The sequence below is a fragment of the Podarcis muralis genome, chromosome 9 (assembly GCF_964188315.1).
Source record: "Podarcis muralis chromosome 9, rPodMur119.hap1.1, whole genome shotgun sequence".
NCBI classification, from domain to species: Eukaryota; Metazoa; Chordata; class Lepidosauria; order Squamata; family Lacertidae; genus Podarcis; species Podarcis muralis.
The window spans coordinates 61,366,244-61,389,177 of NC_135663.1; the positions used below are offsets into that span (position 1 = coordinate 61,366,244).

Consider the following 22,934-nt stretch of genomic DNA (forward strand, 5'->3'; position numbering starts at 1 on the left):
CTTTAGTTGCATGCACTTCGCTAACAGACGATAACAGGAAAACACCTGCAAGGAAGACAGTCCATGCATGGATTCTAGTGTCTGAATCATGGACCTTGATACAAATATTCCTCAAAGTCTAAGAGCTAATTCATATTTCCCAATGAGTAAGAGCACTAATGCGACAGAGAGGATGTCAAAGGTTTCAAATGATGAGTTACCCAAAGACTTGTTGACGTTTCATTTATAAAACATCCTGCTATAGAAAAACACTTTGTCACATTATCTGAGAATTTTAACATTTATGTCCAGAAACTGTTTTAAACTTAGCCTTACTTTTGTTGGTTTGGAGTCTCTGTGCTCACCGAATGATACCTCATAAGTTTCCTTTGGGGAACAGTCGGAGATGCTTCAGTGGGTTCTGAGGCTTCCTGGCTTTCAGTTGGCACATGGGTCAGAGTATTAGCTCGTCTTCTAAATCCCTGGTAAGCTGATTTTGCAGACTGTTCACTAGACAGGCTTTCTAGCTCACTTGAGATATCACCTACAGATCCATTTGCCTTGAGGGGGCTCTCTGGGGGAAGGTCTTCTTTCTCAAACAGAGATGTTTCCTGTCAACATAAAATATATGCACATATAATTAAGCATGGCATAGAGGTGATAACTGTTAATTTTTTCAGGCTGCTCTGCACGTATCATATATGCTTTACGGCTGCACTTCTGCAATTTCATTTCTCCATTGTCTGCATGTATAGTTCCAATGAGGTTTCATTCCTGTTTGGGAAGCCCAGAAGGGTTTACCAAGAATATGTTGTTATTCATACGCTACAGATCATAAGCTTATCCGAAACATGAATTGAACCATGAACAAAATACTCATGCTGCAGAAGGTAAGTCTGGCCTGGAATGGGAGATGTACAGGAAGTCAAAAAGAAGGGGCTTCCGATTCTGCTCTGCCTTAATGGAGGCAGCCCCCATGACAGCGGAAGATCATTGGCAAAGGAAAAACAAGGATGATTGAAGCTAATTATTCTTGCAAATTCCCCCCAGGGACCGGGGGGGGGGGGGAATGGGCTTCACTCACAGTTCGTCTCGGTACCTGGCTCTTGCTCCAGCATGAAATGAAGGGGAGGGGGGAGGCGCTGAGTGCAAAAGCACTTCGCCTGTCGAAAACCCTCCAACGCCACCATTAAGAAGCAGAGGTTTTCCTGTTAATCAGGGCTTAATTGGACTAAAGTACAGGCACATGCTAGAAGAGATGAGATCGCAAACCGTGGAACAAACCAACTGCAAGGACTTTAAGGTTTGAACTTAAGATAAGACTCCATTCGGTGCAAAAGACGGTGGGGGGAGAAGAAGAAGAAGAAGAAGAGGAGGAGTTTGGATTTGATATCCCGCCTTTCATTTCCTTTAAGGAGTCTCAAAACGGCTAACAATCTCCTTTCCCTTCTCCCCCCACAACAAACACTCTGTGAGGTGAGTGGGGCTGAGAGACTTCAAAGAAGTGTGACTGGCCCAAGGTCACCCAGCAGCTGCATGTGGAGGAGCGGAGATGCGAACCGGGTTCCCCAGATTACGAGATTACCGGACTTCTACAGTTTCTTTATTTAAAGCTTTCTTCTCTACATTTATGATTCAGCAACCCTCCTCTGAATGTTAGTTCAAAATATATTTGTACAAGCGAGGATAGAATAAATTGGGTTATAAATATGGAATATAACATCAAATGGAACTGTGTGTGTAAAAAAAGGAAAAAGGGAAGGAAGCTCTATTTTGCAAAAGGTTTACTCTTCCCCATCCTTTATTGTTTATGAAGTGAACTGAATAATGCTAAGAGGACTTAGAATTTAATTTAATTGGAAGTATAATTGCTCATATATCTTCAGTTGGAAGGAAGGATGAAAGGCGGCTGTGAACTGCCAAGGAACTGATAAGGGTTCTTTATTGAGTCATCTGCAGTTCGACAGACCGCTCTTCTTCCCAGGATGAGAGGGAAAATGGTGACAACAGGTAATTTACTGGGACAGAATGACTTTTGCAGCTGTTGTTAAAGTTGTAAAACAACGAAGCACAGGATGGAGTGATGGAGAAATTTCTTGAACAACAATGGGATATCAGCTCCACCTAAGACATGATGGATAACAGCAACAACCGGGGGAAATAAGGACATAACATCTTACAAGGACAGGAAGAAACACCACGGACAGAATTGGCACACAAAGGAAGAACAAGGATATAGTTTGAGTTCCTCACTCCTAGTTTTATAAATCATTTAATGTGTCAACACAAATAGAAGTTATTAATATTGCACTTGTTATATAAGGGATTATTATTATGACCGGAATGTAATTGAAATTAATAAGATTTTGGAACGCAGAAATAAAGAAAATCATCAAACCATCAAATCTAGCACACGGGGGGCCACTTTATCTAAATTATATAATTCGGTATTTGAATGATAGGTATTATTAATTGTATTATAAATTGGTATTGTTAAAATGAGGCTATTATTGGACTGTAATTGAAAACTAATAAAAAATTATTATTAAAAAAGGAAGTCAAAATGAAGGGAACTACAGGCCCTAGGTTTTTATATAACTGTCAATTAAGTGTCTGAGATGACTAAGAATCCTATCCAGATGATCAAGTATGCATGTTTTTGTAAACTTTTAGGTCACTGATGTGCTAGAAATTATACAGGTATGACTTACAGAAATATGAGCAGCCAAGAGAGCTATAGAGCAGCAAACTATTTTCCCCCCACTAGTCTGTTTATGATAACAAATATAATCGTTCATTGTTTTCAAAATAAAATTCAACACTGTTTAATAATATAACTGTGTGCCCCCAACGGGCCACCTGCCTTTTAGGAAATAATATTAAAGATTGTAATATATATTGTTACTTTTAATGTTTTGACATTCACTTACTTTACTTGTTGTGCTTTGTGTGCTAGACAAGGAGCTGTCCAAATCAATACTTCCAGAACTTTCCAGTTGACTTTTGGCTTTATTCCCCTATCAAGAAAATCCTCATATTATATAGGCACACATATATAAAGAAATCTGAAAATTCAAACGATTCCTTGCAATAACCCCCCAAAGTTCTCACTGTGCTGAGATCATTATTAAATTTAATTTCCTGAGTGGACTAAGAATAGCCTTGCTCTGCATAAGAAACAACAGCCTCCTTCAAAAAGGTCACTCACACTGATATTTGCAAGCAACTTGGAAACCAGCAAAAGCATGACCGCCAAGTACTAATTTAATAAGTGAACCTTTTGCGTAGTCATCAATGTTTTCCTTCCTTTCTATTTTAAGAAATCACCAATCAAATTACTGGTTATCTGCACTATGTTAAAAAATTCTTTCAGTTAACATATACGATGCCATCAGACATAAGGTAACAAAATTAAAGAGCCTTACCCGAGATAAAATACTGTCTAATGACTCCGTCAGTGACCTTTTAGCCTTGCTCTTCAACATATCCAGTCTGAACCGGGTTGTGTTGCTTGGCATCTCATTTCCCATGGCCTCTACTGACGACTGTGACGTCTAGAAAGTTAAAATAACAAACATTTGTTTAAAAAGAGAGAATAAGGACAAATAGAACAAGCTTCTATAGAAGACATCCTTCCATGTTTTCTAGAAGTGTCACACAATTTGTATGACGCCCGTTCTGAACTTAGAACTAACTTGGAACAAACAAGTTCTAAAAGGCTAAATATTTGTTGCACGGATCAGATTTTCCCCTTACACAAGGAAAGGAAAGCTTTCCCCTCCATTCAAATCAGCTCCCACCCCAAAATATGTCCTAGACACAGCAATTTGGATTGCATTTATTTCTTGTGTACAAGTTTCTGGGCAGTCAGAACTGAGAGCCAGGTGGTTGAGGCATCCGTCATGGGGAAAGAAAGTAGTATTTCCAAGGAAATGTAAAGACTGTATCCAGTTACTGGAGAAGATGGTTGCCAGAGAAAGTACTCAGGGTCAAATATGGATGGATGCTTGCATAAAATAACGGCAAAGGTTCAAGCGGGCTTGCACTTATGTTGTAGTCTACTGTTCAATTCAGTGCACAGTTACTGCCACAGGAGAGCATTCTGCTTAAACTAACGTTGCTTTCTCTCTTCCTTTGCAATGGCACATATTCACCACTCAGAGCAATGTTAAAATAGACACTTTACTACTTCTCGCTGGTTGAGTTAGCCTGCACATGCTAGTTATCTAAATGCAAGGATTTATATTTTTTAAATTTCATTTTTAATTCATGATCCATTTATACACCACTTTGCGCTATACACACACACACACACATCTCAAAGCCGTTGACATACACAATAAGTTCAAAAAAACACATAAAATAATTCACACAACAAAATACATGCGAGTTATACAGGGCAGCATTTAAATATGTGATTCTCCAAGGAGGGCTATGCCACATGTTTTCAGAAAATACAGATCAGGTCTTATGTGCAGACCTTTATAGAAAAGGCATTTTCATTGTATGCACCAATAGATCTTTTCCAGCAATAAGAAAGGGGGGGAGGGATTTACAATTGCCTACCTGCTTGGCTTCACTAAGGTGGATATGATCCTTTTGCTTTTCCTCATACATAAGTCTCAGGACAGAGATTATTAACTCATTCTCCTTCTGTTCATTTCTTGGCCTTATTTTCTGCAATAGGAAAAAGGGAACATCTATATTAGCCATCCAGATTTTGCCCTATTACTTAAATTTTGTCAGGACATTGTATGGTTTAATTTCTGCTTGTACCCTAAAAAACCAGTAGATGGCAACAGCATCACAAACTAAACAAATTTAAACAAAAAAAAATCCTTCCAGTAGCACCTTAAAGACCAACTAAGTTAGTTCTTGGTATGAGCTTTCGTGTGCATGCACACTTCTTCAGATACACACAAATTTAGCTAGCAAAAACAAACAAACTCCAAAAACAAAACCCAAGCCGAGAAAAAGGGATTGCACTGCCCCATATAAATAAGTAAACAGGCGATTCACAGTGGAGTGAAGATACAAGCAGGATCAAGGCAAAAATAAATTAATTGCACCCTTGACAGATTTAGACAGAAGATTTCAAGATAAGACTACAACAACAGAGGATAGCCTGCCATGTAACATGGAAGTGTGGGTGGCCCTGCTGTTTTGAGAAAAGCAAGCCCTGTTGGGCTTCTACATGGTTTCACACTTCTTTGGACAAGAGCAGATATGCGGACCACAGAAGTGTGTGAAGTCAGTTACTTCAGTTGCTTATCAGTTGCTTCTGTCATTAATTGCCAAGGAATGCCGGAAGCAGCAATCCCAGCTCCCAATACTAATCTAATTGTCTCCATAAGAAATCTCTCTCTCTCTCTTTTACAATTTCCAACATTTTAAAAAGAATTTCCAGTATTTTTCCCTAGTGAGCCAAGGGTCTGTTGCTGTTTCTTTTGATCTACCATAATAAATATTTGAGTACTTTAAAGGACATATTTCCTGTTCCACCCCATCCCCTCCACAAGAAACAGGCAAGGCGGTTACCTGAACTTCTTCAAAGACTGAGGCCTGCTCCTGGTTGTTCAGTGTTGTTAGATGCTTTTGGATTTCTAGTTTAGTTTTAGAAGGATGTAACCCTAACAAGCAACAGGCAAACAAATATAGGGTAAACAAAATGATTTTAGACGGGTTGTGTCTGACTACAGTCAATTCAGAGTAGACCCACTGAAATCAATAGTTTTAAGTCCGTCACATCTACTGATTTCAATTGCTCTATTCTATTATCACTTAGTTGGATACAACCTAATGACAATACCTAGTCAGGCAATATTCACAAAGTCATGTCCATCTAAAATACCGGTAAGCTTTCCAGACAGGGACTACACTCACCACACTAAGGTGAAAAGCAGAGAAGCAAAAACAACAACAACCTGAAGTGACTGTGACCACAATCTATGCTTTCACAAGCAAGGGGAAAGAATAAGTTCGGAACAGGAAGAAGACCCAGACAGCAGCCAATCACTGGGGGCTTGGTTATGGATGCCACCTGAACAAACCCTTTGTGCCTGCTGAAACTTGGAGGAAGAGAACAAAGTGGAGACATTTTGTTTGATGTTAAGCAAACTGCACTGCTTTAGCTACAGCCAACCAGTCCTTTAAGATATGAGGGACAATCGCTTCTGAAGTTTAAAAGAATCCTAGGTACAGTCGTACCTTGGAAGTCAAATGGAATCCGTTCCGGAAGTCTGTTCGACTTTCAAAACATTCGGAAACCAAAGAGCAGCTTCTGATTGGCTGCAGGAAGCTCCTGCAGCCAATCAGAAGCTGCCGAAGCACTGTCAGATGTAGGGCTTCCAAAAACAGTTCACAAACTAGAACACTCACTTCTGGGTTTGCGGCGTTCGGGAGCCAAAACGTTCAAGAACTAAGCTGTTTGAAAACCAAGGTATGACTGTATACCTAATACTTTTTAAAAAACAAAGAAAGACCCTTTCTTGGGCTTGCAAAAAAACAAAAACAAACCCCAACCTCAACAACACCCTCCTGGCCTATTTTGCCCCCCAGTTTTTCTATCCAGCACATGAAAGTATTGAAAAATATCTTTTTAGTATTTTGGACCTTGTAATATGCAAATATTTGCCAGACAAGGACTTTTCTCCAGACTTCTCGAGTACTGCTCAAGTAGCAAAGTTGTTTTTAAATACACATAATTTTGGCAAAGCGCTTCGTGCTTGAATGTTTACTTAGCAATAATCCATACACATATTTTTTTAAAAAAGCAAACATGTACCATGCTGCATAATTCCTACCTTCTATCCTTTCACAGAGTTTATGCAGGCACTGCATGGGACATCCTTCACAGAGTTGGACTTGTGCTTTGGCAGTTTGTTGTATAGCAGCTACTGTGAAAGCCTGTTTCAAAGTCATCATGATCTCATCAACCTGGAGCAAAGAAAACTAGGGGTGAAGACCTGGCATTTAAGAAGGCTAATGAACAATGTATTAACTGCCATTCTATATTAGCCCAATAGTGAAAAATATCAAGCTTCAGAGTAAATAAGAACCTTATATAGAAGACATTCTATGTCCAGCACCTCTTTGTTTTTGTTTTCTAAAGGTTCTTACCAGAGCTTCATCTGTACATTGAAACACGTAACAAACGAAATGGAAGCCTCCATTTTCCGAAGGCTCTCTGCAGATAAATCCAAAGTGATCCACATGTCTAATTCCCTACAATAGAAACAATTATATCAAAGATTCATAAAGGCTAGGTAAAGACTTGTAATTAGTCCGCTAAGCAGCATCTTGACATACAAACTTTTGTGAAAGGCATGCAAAATAAATATTAACTGCAGGAAAATAAAAGTAATCCATTGGGAAATAAAAAATATATACACAGCATATTATACAATGAAAGCCCAAGATTGGCAAATCTAAACTGCCTCAGCCCAGTGAATCTTCTGTTTGGATTACAGTAGCACCTTGGGTTACAGACGCTTCAGGTTACAGACGCTTTAGGTTACAGACTCTGCTAACCCGGAAGTAGTACCTTGGGTTAAGAACTTTACCTCAGGATGAGAACAGAAATCGCATGGCAGCGGTGCAGCAGCAGCAGCAGGAGGCCCCATTAGCTAAAGTGGTACCTCAGGTTAAGAACAGTTTCAGGTTAAGAACGGACCTCCGGAACAAATTAAGTTCTTAACCCGAGGTACCACTGTACACTGTTCCTTAGTTGCATTTGACTTGTACTGAGACCAATGGGACGGAAGTCCTGACTTAAGTCCACTGGTTTTAATGGAAGTTAAGTGAAGCTAATGTAGTCTGGATCCAATCCAATCCATTTCTAATTTCTAATGAAGAGATTAGCATGTTTCTTAAAAGGAGAGAGGGAGAGAAGAGAAGCAGAATATCCATACCATTGCTTGGTATGGATCTCAGTGCCCAGAGCTTGACATAAAAGTAATCAGTAGGTTGAGTGGTGGGGTGGCATTAAGCCCAGAGAGCCATGTACTGGATGACATTTCAAAGAGCAGCCTTCAGGTTTCCATTTTGTTCATGGAAAAAAACCACAACCCCTTCCTTCTGTCAGCAGTCAAGTTCCCAAGATATTAAAAGGAGAACAGCCAGCCAATTGCTTTCAAAAACATGAAAGCACATAAACTAATTTCTTCGCCAACAAACAAAGTTAGGCCCACATGTTGCTGATCACATGGTGGAGTTGACAAAATATTTGGAGAACTTTAAAAAAAAACAACCAACCCTCAAGCATCACTTGCTCAACTGCTTCAGTAAGTGCTGGTGCATGTGAAGCCCATGTCCAATTCTTAGCTGAGCTAAGATGCTTCCAACCCCCTGGAGTTCTTAAGGGATGCAGTTGACAAAACGCCCCAGTTTAGATTTGAAGATGGGGTAAAATCAATAAATGAGAAAACTGCATGTCTCTAATTGCAAGTTGTGTTGCATTATGGGAGCTTTAAAGCTTTAAGTCTAAGATGCCCAGGAGCCCAACGAAACATAACATGATTAAGAAATGAAGGCTCTCTGACTTGGCACACATAACAAGAAGTAATCAGTGTGAGCAAAAGATGAATGAGTTAGGCAACAAGGAAATGCAGGAGACAATGCTTATGTAGCATAGAACATAGAATACCCCTAGTTCTAGGATTCAATGTAATTCAAGGCCAGTAACACTGCAAAACAGTATGGCAGTAAATATAGCTCCCAAAATAATAGTTTTTATAGGTACAGTTTGGTGCCTACAGGCAGATATTGTTCCCATGTGGCCTTGGAACATTAAAACATACAGCATAATTGTTGATGAATGAATGATATCCATGAGGAATTGGGTAAATACTTTCATAAACCCAAACTTCTCAGATTTTTACATTTTAATATCCATTAAGGTTGTGCATCTCAAGTTATAGAATCTTGTTTCATAAGAACAGAAGCAAAACAGAATGATTTTCCCATCTTCAAGCCTTAAAGCATCACTGCTAACAGTTACCATGGAAACAGTCTGTGGCTGGCATCCAAGGGAGGATGTACAGTTGTAGCATATGCCCTCCTTTCTCTAGAGACAGCAAACAGGAGCATGTGGACAGTTTTCCCCATTGGTTGGGCCACTAGTTAAGCAATCAAAAGGACTGGGAGAGGGAGTTGGGTCATTAAATTTGGAATTTATTTCCTGTTGGTCTGAGAAAGCTAAATTTTGACCTTGAGGGCAACCTGCTAAGTGCTGACTCACAGCCTTTTTTCTCTCTCTCTCTTTGACAAAAGTTCCTTTACTGTCTGACAAACTTCCTTTAGAAAGTAAATTTCTGGGATTTGTGTTAATTTACTTCAAGATCCACTGCAGGCAATCTTTTCAAATGTACTGGGGTTAACACAGTCCTTGGTTATTCGAAGGAATGTCACACTCAGTGAGCTTTGATGCCTTCATGGTTTGGACAAACTGGGGAGGGGATCCCTAATTGCTGGGGGGAAATATGCTGAAGTAGTTCATTGCAAATGAGACAGAAATACTAATATTACAGGGTTCCCACCACATACTGACTGCAAAGGTCACCACTACAATGGTTTTAGAAATCTACCCTGACACACATTTCTTAAGTGATAAGAAAATCACTCTGTCCTTCCATCAGAGATCAGATTTTAAAGGGAGCAGTTTTTACAAGTTAACTGTCAAAAAACTGTTACTTTCTGCTCCCTCAAATTTTAGTTTATTTTCTTCCCTAGCAGTTTATTTCCTGCACCTAAATGATCACCCAAAACTTTATAAACCATTGGCACATATTCCTCTGCATGTCCCCTCCCTTCTTTGAGTCATACACTGGTTTTAGGGCAAAGATTCTGACTTGTTAAATGGTGTAATGGAATTTAGTGGGAGAAAACCACTGCCCTGTTGTAGAAAACAACACCCAAGTTTTTAAGAACCAAGAAGGAATCAAAAGCTTGGTACCTGAGAGCAAAATGAAATTTCCTTAAAGCTTTTCTCGATAACTACTTTTTTGGTATCAGGACTGATGATGTAAACTTCAGACTGGCCAATCTGAAAAAAATAAACAAAATATTAGTCAGTTGCGCCCTTCAAAATAATTTGTAGACAAAAATATGATTTTCTGAGACTGTAGTGGGTATGCTGAATTTTGCATGACAAATCAGCCACAATGCAAAGTAGGACTTTCATATTGTATTTTAGATTGCTGTAACTTGTCCTGGAACTTTCGAGTGAAGGGTGGGTAACAACCACCACCACACTTGTTCAGCAATTTAGCCCAACCCTGCACACGGCACAAAAGAAGCTGCCTTATACCCAATGAGACTATTTGCTCATCTAGCATCATACTGTTTACACTGTTATTTGCCAGGTACATTACCTGCTACCTCATTGTTCTAACTGGAGATGTCATGTGCTCTACCAATGAGCTATGTTCCCTCTCCCTAAAGATCCAAAGTACGCATGAGAGCTACCACACAATCATTCCTTAATAGTGTCAAAGGGAGGAGACTTTACGTTTTTCCATTTATGTGCACCTGCCACTGACAGGAGTTCCATATGCACCTCAGAGAACTTTCTGAGTTATAGACTGAAGTCAGAGTTATAATCATGAGTGAAAATGCAATGTCAGTATTTCCCACAAATTTAGCTCATTTTCTTTCTCTTTGGTAAGCTGGCATATTGGGAGAAAAAGCGTGCCATCTTATGTGTCTTTGAAACTTAAAACAGGTTAAACATTAACTGATCGATATAATCTAGTGTTACTGGAAGGCAAATGACAGAGGGCTTCTTCAAACATTATACCTTTCAGGTTGTTTCAAGAGTTTACCTAAAAAAATTGATGTGTGAATGACAGGTTCTTGTTTGTGAACACTTGTATCGTACGGGCGTACTGTCTCCGGAGCATTAAAGTGTCTGGGTATTGTTCTAAAATCATTTACTCCAGGATATCCCAAATGAAGCCACACTACTGTGGAGGGAAGTTGCTTGAAGAAGGCTGTTTTAGACATTACCTCATAGTCTGTTAAAACAGAGCTTCGTAGGGGAAGCCTAGCCAGTCTTCTTCTGTTCTGCCCAATTTTAATTGGAAGGTCTTTAAAAGTATTACACACATTTAGGCTTCCATCTTACACATGGCCTACACACACACAAAAAACAAGGGCTACTTAAAATGCAGTTATGTTGAAGCTGCTCCACATGCCATAGTTTGTATGTGGTAGATACAGTATGGAATATTACAGGGTGTGATCAGGTACAGAATGCCACCTTAAGGTTTGAGATTTTACAGGACTACTATCATAGTCTGTAAGCTTTAGGATGTGGTGGGGTTTTTTGGGGAGGGGGGAGTGAGCTGTGCTTACTTTCTACATTGATAGAGGGCCGGGCCTAAATGGGAGACCCGCAATTTGCACAGGTTCTTAATTCTAACTATGTGAGGACACAGTGCAGTTGCTCAGTGGTGAGGAAGTGCAAGAACCAAAGTACTTCCCTTTATTACTTCATATCTATTTCCTTAAAAAAAGAAGAAGGAAAATGACAAATATGGGAAGGAGTGGTGCTAAATGGGTACATTTGATGGAGCTACAAGATCAAGAGCCACAGCACAGAAAATAAATTTTAGCTGTGATCCTGTAGGGTTGAGTTTGGCTTTGAGGACAAGTGATGCAGATTTATGCTACAGTAAACAGAAAGCACTCCATCGTTCTCTGTATAAACAGACACACACCTGAACTCAATTAACTTCAAATCAGCTAGCAGCAATGCACAAAAGCTCTGGGTATCCATTTCTGTAACCATGTTATCCAGTGTTCAGAGATGGTATCAGAGAACCAATGCGGTGTGGGGGTTACTGAGTGTTGGACCATGACTTGAGAAATCATGGTTCAAATCCCCACTCTGCCATGGGTAACCTTGGGTCAGTCACTGCCTCTCAGCCTAACCAACCTCACAGGGTTGTTGTGGGGCTTAAATGAAGAGGAGAAGAACCATGTGTGCCACCTTGAGCTCCTTGGAGAAAAAGGTGGGAAAGAAATGCAATTAATTAATTAAACACAACAACTCTGTTTTACCGTGAACAACATTATCCGGTTCCCAGCAATATCCGTTGGCTGAACGTTTTGCCCGTGAATAAATCGGCTTTTTAAGTTCAGAGAAACAGCATCTTCATCAAAGGATCTGACAAAGCTGTTACTTGTCTTCAGGCAACCTGCTTGTGAATCTCTCTTGAAAGCACAAGAACGCAGTCCGGGCTGAGAGTAGGATTTCCGCATCGGCCTTTTCTCCTGTTCTTCATTAACTAAGGGTTGGAAGACGGATCGGAATTTATCACTTATGGAAAATCCTCCAGAATGGTTGACAGTTTCATGTTGTTGAGCGAATGGACCAGAATCCAAGTTTTTGGTATAACTAACATCATTAAATTTTTCAATACATTCATCTATGAGGGCTGGAGGTGCATTTTTGTGCGCTACTGTCACTCGGCCACAGAATAGCACTTCAAATTTTTTGCTAAAAGGATCTTCCACATCTGAGAGGTTGTTCTGAAACTCCTCCTGCCGTGCAATTTTTCCTGCTTGTCTGATAGTGCTTATGATCTCAGGCACCTGGAAGAAAATGACAATATCAGAACCATTCAAATAAGAGGAAGAAAGTGGGGGTTTTAAAGTGACAGAAAGTGATGTGGGATCAGAAAAACCACTGTACAAATTAACTTTGGAAGCTAGAGGCAACTTCATTATTTGGCCACCCCAACATGAAAGGAAAACCAATATATGTGTAGTTTGCCATTACATTATCATATCACAAAGATTTTCAATGAAATCTGATTTTACATTAAGCTGCCAGTTATCAACACTGAGTGAAGGGAAATCAAGTGACATACACGCTTGTATGTGAACTTGTCCTGGAACACAGAGGCTAAGATCCAAAGCGCTATGCACAGTATTCCTCATGTGCATGGGGGTTTTTTATGTACTCTAATCCCAAAGCTGTTTGTGCTCTCTTTTTAAAATCCATTGTCTTCAGTTTTTGTTTTTTTTTTTTGAACAATGGTAGCTGTGTGTACTCTTGAGAACCACTTAATGTGATGTTCAGGGCCTGCTGTCATAAGGGGAAATCAGCAAACCTTTGTGCATAGCTAATGCCCTCCTGTTCCTGAACAAGAGAAAATGTATTTGGGTTAGGACCAGAGTATGTGTGTGCATGGGTATGTTCTGGTATGAAAGGAGTTTCAGGCAGTCATAAACTTTAGGGGAAAGTAAATATAGCTCAGCAAAATCCAAATTTCAAACATGAAGCCAAATGCATGACTCTAGCACAGGCATAGGCAATCTTTGGCCCTACAACTCTCATGATCCTTAGCTAACAGGACCAGTCGTCAGGGATGATGGAAATTGTAGTCCAAAACATCTGGAGGGCCGAAGGTTGCCTATGCCTGGTCTAGCAGGACTGCAGTTCACAAACAGGACCATATGAGATGGCCAGATGATATTACTGCCCACACCAGGCTGCTGTACCCTAAGAAGGGGTGATAGCAGTAAGGGAAGCAACTTTGTCAATTACCCACACACACAATTCTGGTATTAACAAGTTACTGGCATGGCAAGGAACCAAGCATGTGGAAGTAGCTCCCAAACCACAAACGTAACACTGAAATCACACCAAATTTTCTGGCTTTAAAAATATTTTTCTTGATTCGAAACTTGATGGTATTAGCCTGTAAAATACATACTTTTTTCAGATTATACTCTCCTTTCCATAGAAGGCAGCTTTTCAGAACAGATATGTAGCTGCTCAGAGTGAATGGTAAAACAAGCAGTGAAAGTAAAAAGTAAGACTTCTGCTCTTAGAACCATCTCTCTACATAACTAGAGAAATAATGTCCCAGAAATCATCAAACAAAATCCCTTCTGGAAAACTCTTTTCTCTTTGTACATGCATTCATTTGTGTGTGAGCGTTTTTAATGCAGGTGCAAATTTCATCCTTAACTGTAATAGAAAATATTTGCCTCTGGATTTGACAAAGACTTCAGAAGGTCTTTTTATAGATAACAGACATAGTTCGATAGCATTAGTCAGAGGATTACAATAAGGAAACAAGAATGGTCTGAAAATGAGACAGGAAGAATTACTTCATTCTCTGAGCATGGTGCATGACTCAGTCAACATACAGTTTGGTTGCACTCTGAACTAATATTAAGTAGTTGTTTAAAAAAAGCAGTTGAGTAAGAGCAGAACTTGCCCTCTTGCACTTTGTAAAATGACATGCAATTTTGATGGCTCTATTTAAATAATAAAGGCACTGAAAAAATGTCATTGTTCTAAGGCTGGTATGAATGAGGACTTTACCCATATTTAGTATTAGCAGTTCAATGCTGTAAGTACCTAGCATTTATTTGGTCCAGGCAAAACCTTTGAGTACTACTGAGTATTAATATTTTGCCTGTGACCAATATGCGAAGTTAGAATGCTCATGTTTTATGTTATAATGCTTTTTTCCTTTGAGAAAGACCCTGTCGTCCTCCAATAAAAATTAGGAGATGAAATACTACTGCTATTTTTATAAACTTTCTTTTGCAAATAACTGTGGGTTCAGGTAATTCTAAATACACAACTTCCCATTTCATACATGTTATAGTTAGGACCCACAATCACTAATTTAGGACTGTAAATAATGATTTCAACATCAAAAGCTGCCTTAAAGTGAATCAAACTACAGGCTTATCTAGGTCCCTAGACCAGTGTTTCCCAACCGGTGTTCCGCGGCACACTAGTGTGCCGCGAGACGTTGCCTGGTGTGCCGTGGGAGGGAGGCGGGCGAGTCGGGCGGCGAGAGGCGGGGCGGCGGCGGCGAGGATCCGCGTCGAGCCGGGGGCGGCTCCGCGGTGGTGGTGCCGAGGTTTCTCTCTCCATTCTCCCCTCACACACACACACAGGAAATAACACAGGATCAGCTGACAGGACCCGGCCAATGGGGCGGCGGCGGGGCAGCGCGCGCAAAAGGGAGGAGCGCGAGACAGCGGACGAGGAGGAGGCCGGCATGTCCGGGCAGCAGCAGCAACAACAGCAGCAGCAACTCCCGGCGACGGCTCCTCAAGCCCCGGGCAACCCTACTCCCTCACCGGCCTCGGCCGCCCTCCTGCTCCACCCGCCGCCGCCTCCCCCGCCGCTTCGGTTGTTGCCTTTCTCCGCTGAGGTCGGTGGACCCCGAGCCTAGGCTTCCTTCCCGCACCCCGCTTTCCGAAGACCGCACACCAGTTGGGCCAGTACATATTCCCCTCCCGTGACTGGAGCGGAATAGCCCTTTCTCTTCTTCCCCAACCCTTGTCGTTGGAGGAGTCCCTCAGTCCCTCGCTTTGCTGCCTCCTCCCCCCCCCACCCCCAAAGCTTGGAGGTTCCCCGGCAAGGGGGAGGGGAAAAAATTGAAACTTACACTTTCGTGCGTCCCTCCCAGCGTGACGCTGCACGCTGACGTCACGGGGCTGTAATGATGGTGTGCCTCGAGATTTTTTTCATCAAACAAGTGTGCCTTTGCCCAAAAAAGGTTGGGAAACACTGCCCTAGACCATAGCACCTTTTTACATAACCAAGAGGTTTGTCCTTTGTTATACACAGAAAATATACCATAGCTCTAACAAAATTACTTGCTGTAGGTAACAAGCAGGCAATTTATAGGCAGGCAGTTGTAGATTACAGGCTAAAGGTGACCCACAGTGGCAAGCAATAGCTCCTGAGTTAGAAATCCAAGCCTCTTTCTGTCTTCTAGGCACAAAGACAGTAGTACGCTCCAGCAACAGCCTTGGCTCTATTCCCTACTGCTTAATATCTGGCAGTCAAACGGTACTCTATGAACATTGTACTGTATTAGGAAATATGCATCCAAGTTTGATACAAAGAACTATCTGATCTAGGCACTGATATTCTGTCAGGATTCTAGCCATAACGTGTGAGATGTTACGCAGCAATCAAACAGATGCGTCCCCACACAGCATTAGCAAAAAATGAGGGCTGCAGGGGACCAAGTCACACTAACAGGGGAGAAAAAGCCTTCCTACACTTAGAGGCTAGAATGGGTAAAATAATATTTAATTCTGTTCAATATTGGCTGCACCTTCATCTTTCTCGTTTGTCTGACCTGCAACTGCACTGACATATCCTTAGAAAGCCAGGTAAACACAGAATTCATGTTTGGGTGCTCCTTCAATGTTAAAACAACATCACTGTGCATCTTCCAGCGCATAGGAAACTTTGGGCTTGTCCACACAGGGCTTTATATTGAGTTTCAAAAAACAAAGCAGAAGCAACAGAAAATCCACTGTGGGTGGGCTGCTGATGTTTGCATTCTCTTCAGTTAATATAGCACGAGGAAAAATTTATGCAACCTGAGGGATGGTGAGGAAAAATCCAGAGTTTGTTTGCAGTGTTAAGAAAAGGATCCTGCCCTTCAATGTCAGGAGGAAGGCTATATTATGGAAGCAGAAATATTTCTTTAAATAGAATATAATGTATTAAGTTAGTCTGTAGACCACATCAAAAGAGAACAAAATAAAATATGCTTAAAACTCTACATAAAAGTGTGTGTGTGTGTGTGTGTGTGTGTGTGTGTGTGTGTATGTGTGTGTGTGTGTGTGTGTGTGTGTGTATATATATATATATATATGCTTTCGTAGATTTTCACGGGTATAGGTATGCAGGTTTTGGTGTCCTCGGGTGTCTTCCCGTGTAAAAGTTGGGGTGTCTAGGCGACGTTTCGACGAGGTCTCACTCGTCATCTTCAGGCTGGTGCTTTCGGCTTCTTGTTACTGGAACAGAGCAGGATCTCAGTGTTTGAGTTCCTATAAATACTGTTGAGGGGTGTGGTGTATAGCCTCCAATGTTCTGGGCCGAGAGGAAGTTCCCAGGCTAGTGTGCCTTTTCTTCTTTTGTTCCTTAGTTGCTTGAGGGATATCTTGAGTGATTTCTTGAGTGATATCCTGAGTACCACTTAGGTGGGTCATTAGGTGTGGATTAGTTGCTAAAGCCTTTGTGTCTTGTGTCAATATATATATTGTACAGAGAGAAAGAGTATATGTTTGTTTGTACAGCGAAATGAGAAACTTTTTATTAGATCTTTGCTAAACAAAACTAAAAATGTAAAAATGGGTGAGACATGTGTCAGAATATTCGTCTCTCAAAAAAATCAGAAACTCTACCACAGAATCATAGAATTGTAGAGTTGGAAGCATAATCTGAAATGAATTACAGATATATTTTCCTGAGATTGGAAGCTTTTACCACAAAAGAGGCCACCTTTCGAGTCAAATACTGATTAGTTCTTCACACTGCTTTGAGAAGCAACGCTTTAAACAATCCATTCAGGATGGGAATTGGCTGATAACTATAGGAGGGCACTGAACCAGACGAGCTTCAGATCTGGTATTGGCAGAACCTGTGCCAAGAATGGATTAAGTACAGAATGATAGGTATACCTAATATCAAGATCCTTTACATTAACATGTACTGGACAAACAGCACTGATTGTGGACAAGCATTTTATTATGGAGTTCATTACTGAAAGAGGGAAAAATGATTTTTCAAGAAAACTCTTTCAAGCATCTCCTAGTATTTGTCCACAAATTTTCTGCTACCTCTTTTCCTTTTCACTAGCTCTCAAAAACACATTATCAGCAACAGCTAAGACATTAGGTTCCTAACCTTATTTTCCATTTTCAGGAATCAACCATTTAATATTCAGTGTGCATTTAGGAGCGCATTAGGAATATACTGCATTAAGTTGTCATGCATCAAATATAATACTTTTAGATCTGTGCCTACATTAGTGAGAGTTGTTTCAATTTCTAGAAGACCAGGTTGCTCACAGTTCAAAGTCCCAGATCCAGCAGTACGCTAGCTGCTGGGTATTGTCAGTTCCAGATACAGGATGTGCATTCTCTGGACAGGACAAGCAGGCACCTGCCCTGCCTTCTGTTCTATACTGCAGCGGGAATGGTCTGAGACTCCCTTGACCTATTATCTTACTTTCCTACCTTTTTTACCCTGGGGCTAATTTTTCAGTTAACATTTCTTGTAAGAATAGAGGGGGCTTTCATTTCTAACTCAGGAACTATTGATTGTTGCTGTGGACCACCTTTAACCTGTAATCTACAACTGCCTGCTATGTTAGAGCTATGCTATATTATCTGTGTATAATGAAGGACAAACCTCTTGGTTATGTAAAAAGGTGTTATGGTCTGGGAGACTGTTAAGAATTATGTGGGGTGAGATAAGCCCATGTCATTTTGGTGAAGTCACTAAGAAAGGGATGTATGCATTTGGAATAGGGCATGTGCATTCTCTAACTGCACAACTATTGGGGAAGCTACATGCGAATGCACACTGAACCTTTCCTTTGCGAAAGAGCCATTGTTTAGTGGTAGACATAATTTACACGTAGAAGGCCTTGGGTTCGTTCCCTGGAATTTTGAACTGGAAAGAGCCCACCTGAAGAACTGCTGCCAGTGAGCTAGATAAGCCTGCAGCCTGATTCGGTATAAGGCCGCTTTTTATGTTCCTATTAAATAGCCAAGTTGCTTTTGGTAAATGGCAAAGTAAAGTTAGGAAATCAGTGTGACGCTGGAGTCCTTTAGGGTTTATCGTCATTTGAGGAAGTAGGATGGTTAAAGATTGGGGAAACTGGTGTAGTTCTAACTCAACACTAACCCAAATCATTCTCGGAACTGAGACAAGTATTCTTCGTAGGCCTTAAGACTCTCTGTTGCTCAATCAACAGATGGTACCAGCTACCAGTTTGTAGTATGTTTTGGATTAGTCAAGTAAGAAGAAGCGTTAAAGCTCTTTAAGTGAAATAGGGATACACTGTAGCCTTCCTTTGCTATTTACTAGAACCATTAAAAAAAATATATCCTGCAAGCCTTACCATGCAACTTTTTCTATAGTTTCTAGCAGTGTTGTTTTTCTAGAAAATGAGGCGCTGGAACTCACCATGAACACCTCCCTTGTTCTCTTGCAATGGCAATGGCACCCACCTGAGAGGTGTCGAAACAGAATTCCGGGGAGTTCTGGCTGGGGGAAAAATATCCCTGGTTTCTAGTCCTATAATTAGAATAGGAAATAGCCCTAGTGCTGGAGAGGATGCACCTGCCCCATTCTAAAGATATGACAGCAGGTGTCCTTTTAAAGAATGTTTTCACAAGGAATCAATAAAGTTGGCTTCTTTCACTAGAAAAAGAACCGCCCTGAGACCTCCGGGTATAGGGTGATATATAAATTCAATTAATAATAATAATGAAAGAAAATAAAAGTGTCCCTCTTTCACTGCTAAGCCATAGCTAAGTATACAAGAGGCTGTCTTGTTGTGAGTCAGGCCTGTATTGACTATCGGCTTTGACTAGTAGAAACACTTTAGGATGTCAGGCAGAGGTTTCTAAAATCCCTTAAAACTCAAAACGAAGTGCAGATGCCAAGATTAAACACCTGACCTCACACACAGGAAGCTTGTACTGTTTTACATAGGCTACAGTCATGTTTTGGAAACGTACAGATCACCATTTTTCTCTAACAGCAGGAAATCTAGCAGACTGAACTACTATATTGTACAATAACAATCCAGTAAATGCAGTTTCCAAGCTGATAGTGTGGGGGGGGGGGGACATTTATTTCTACATGGAAAATAGCATTGGAACATGGCAGAAATGAAGATGCTATTGCAGATGTAGTGTGGTTCTATACTGGGTGCTAGTTCTCCCTGACTAAATGATTAGTAGCCAGCAGTATATACGGTAAGCTGCTTCTTAAATGTAAAAGGCACATGCTGCTTATCATAGGGCATTTGAAAATAAGAGTTTCTGGGTGCCCATTTTAACCTGGGGCAGCCAAAAGATAAAGCCATCCTGTTTTAACTCCACCCATATCAGCCTCTGGCAGTTGATGTGTACAGGATTCAGATTATGACATCCAGCACAGATTTTGATATGTTCTTCTTTCTACCCAAAAAATCCCCTTGGTCTGCAGAGGGTTTAGAGGAGTATCCACAATAGCTGGGCCTAGCTCAGGTTACATTAAAATGGAAATGGATTAATTTGAGCAAAACAAATGCTAAAAGCCTTCTGGCTGCAGTCCTATACATGACGATTAAGAGGCAAACACCACTGAGTTCACTGAGACTTATCCAATCCAAAACGTGCATAGGATTGAGCCTGAGCAGTCATTTGTTAAATTTTAAATTATTGTATTTGAGGGTGACCTGAAGCTATGGCTCTTTCCTACAACCCCTCTTTTATCATCCTGATCGCTCCTTTCCTTTAAAATTCTAATTAGGGAGCTTTTACGAGTGACCATTTCAATAATTTATGTTCCTATTTTCAATGTCTCGTTTAAATCATTTAAACGAAGTAAGAGTGAATTCCTCAAAGGAGCTACTGTTGCGTCGATATTGATTCCCAAATGAGCAAGCTGATCTCGAGCCAGAATCAGCTGCACAGACCATTGTGTTTTTATAACTGGCCAAGTACTAGCAAGTCTTTACAAATTCAAAACCCATTGTTCATATAAACAGGATAAACCAAGGATGAGGAACCTTTTTCCATTCAGATGGTGTTGGACTCCAACTCCCATCAATCCCAGACAGCAATGGTCAGAGATAATGGGAGTTGTAGTCTTAACAGTTCCTCAAAGGCCACAGTTTTCCCTGTAGATTTATTCATGTGTAAAACAGATTAGTCAAAATCTGTTTAGATAGGGTTGCCATATTTCAAAAAGTAAAGACAATGACACCCCAAAAGTTGTTGAGCCATTGCTGTTGTTGCTGTTGAAAACCCCAAAGCAACTTTTCGATTGACTTGCCTAAAATCCAGGACAGAGCTGGGCCCCTGGTCCACTACTGCATTGACAAAGGTTCAATATAGGGCAACCATGATACCAGTGACAGTATTAAAAGCTGGCTAAGGAAAAGAGAAGGATCCCTGCAGGCTGTGGCAGGAGTGAAGAGGAGCAAGATGAAGTATCTATTCTCTACTCCCTATGACTGAGGTCATAGTCTCTGAGCTTTCATGCTGCAGGTTACACAGGAAATGGCTCAGTAACTCTCACATTAGTGTTGTAAAATGATAATTAAAGCACTGTTTATCCAGTGTCTCTCAAAGGTCAGTTTGGCTCCATAAACAGTAACTGCCTAGGGATCTTTTGCTCTTCCATGATACTTTACTATATTCAGATCCTGCAAATACTATGGAGATTGTTATACATTTCTTTTCTCTATGTTAATTAGCCACTTCAGCAGTTACTATGGGAATTAAAACAGTCCCAACAGTATGGATGGTGACACAGAGCAATGGAAACATGAAAGTGATATTTTGCTATCCAGAGGCAAGATCTTGCCATTTTCTTGGCTCCTGTATGCAAGTTATTAATGGTGGAGGAGTCTCTCTTTAACAAACATCAAATTCCTTTGGAAGATAAAGAACATGTTTGCCAAACAAGCATTTCAAGGGAGGATAATGATGGTCAGCTGCACACAGAGAAGATACAGACCAATTACAGGGGTTTTTCTCCTTCTCAGGTTGAACTACTAACACAACTTATACATATTTTGCAAAGCAAGTTTATGAAAAATATGTGTGTTGGGTTTTTTTTTAAAGTAAGTAGGACAGCTAAGCATAACTTGCTGCAGCCATAACCACTGCATGGCTTCTCTACCTGTTTGTTTTCAATTTTAGCTTGACCATGTGTGAAAGAAGTCTTGTACCTCTCTGCTTAGCACTGTTGCTGACTAGTAAAAAACAGGCTGCAGTAGCTGATAATAGATTGGGAGATGAACAGAGGCAAACAGGTTTACTGTCAAAAGCAGAAAAGCCCTGTCGCAGAGGGGATACAGTACAATCTGAGTATGGTATAAAAGATAATGTGGGGTTTGAGGAGGCAGAGGTATGCATTTGCCTTCACACACTTAATGTTTGCTGCAGGCAACACTGCTGTAAAACCAGTACACTTAAGGCAAATGTGAATGCAGCCCCTCTGGCTCATCAATACAGAGGACTGAAATTCATTCTCTCCTCTCTCTTTCTCTTACACACACATGCAGAGCCTTTCATGGGCTCTATTTTTTTTTTAAACTGCATAGATGTATTAATGCATTCCAGAAAGTCAACTGCTACTATGGATATATGCAGTGAAACACCTGTACATGCAGCTGCCACACATGACAATTTACGTGTTTGTTGCACATAATTTAAGAGAGAAAAACTCCATATAAGGCTTTTGTATTCTGGTCCTAAAAATGGGATATAGAGCAGCACACTTTGTGAAAATGTTCCAGATTATGAATCTTTAATGCCATTAAACTATAAATGGGTACCATATTTTTATTTCTCTGCTATTATGTATGAGTTCTTCTACCGACAATGTTCCACAACCTTTCTATCCGTGAGCTCCTTAATGTCCTTAGCTACCTCTAACCTTGCTGTACCAAAGAGCATTCTAATGTGATCTATTAATTGCCCAGGTCTGATAGAGTCCTAAGAATCCTCTTCCAGTGCTTTGCCATGTCTTGGCATTACCACCATCAGCAAGCCAGATTGTGTCCCTGCACCCTCTCCCAGTTTGGTGTTAAGGAGTTGTTAATCCAAGGTAACTTCTTTAATCTGGACCAATATTGCCTGGAAATGTTTGGCAGTCCATGAGTTCCATTGCCCCTTTTGGAACTGTAATACCAGTCTGCTTCCAACACTCACACCTGTGATATTTTCAAGAACAAGGCTGCAAATTGTGTGGCCCTCTTTTGCTGACTGAGTGCATCATTTTTTTATTTTATTTTTTGGAGACCTAAGCCTTTCCCCCTTATTTACTGAACATCTGGGAAAATGGCAGGCCTTTGGCCTTTTGCAGACAGTTTGCCAGAGTGTCTTGATGCAAAATGTCTTTTGAGTCTCAGTAAGCCATATGCTTTCCACTCTTTAAATTTGAAATATTT

The 22,934-nt window shown here is 40.6% G+C and overlaps 1 protein-coding gene across 4 annotated transcripts in view; it reads right to left on the bottom strand.

Moving 5' to 3' along the window:
- The window catches only part of TBC1D1 (TBC1 domain family member 1), an 83,206-nt gene that overhangs the window by 32,601 nt on the left and 27,671 nt on the right, over window positions 1-22,934 (bottom strand). For all 4 annotated transcript variants that reach the window (XM_077934394.1, XM_028743185.2, XM_028743188.2 and 1 more), the window contains 9 exons: window positions 12,040-12,573; window positions 9,932-10,021; window positions 7,099-7,203; window positions 6,783-6,915; window positions 5,518-5,609; window positions 4,546-4,656; window positions 3,405-3,533; window positions 2,910-2,996; window positions 316-590 (listed from right to left, as the gene is read on the bottom strand). In XM_077934394.1, the coding sequence (XP_077790520.1) occupies window positions 316-590; window positions 2,910-2,996; window positions 3,405-3,533; window positions 4,546-4,656; window positions 5,518-5,609; window positions 6,783-6,915; window positions 7,099-7,203; window positions 9,932-10,021; window positions 12,040-12,573 (1,556 nt within the window). The remainder of the gene's footprint in view (window positions 1-315; window positions 591-2,909; window positions 2,997-3,404; window positions 3,534-4,545; window positions 4,657-5,517; window positions 5,610-6,782; window positions 6,916-7,098; window positions 7,204-9,931; window positions 10,022-12,039; window positions 12,574-22,934) is intronic.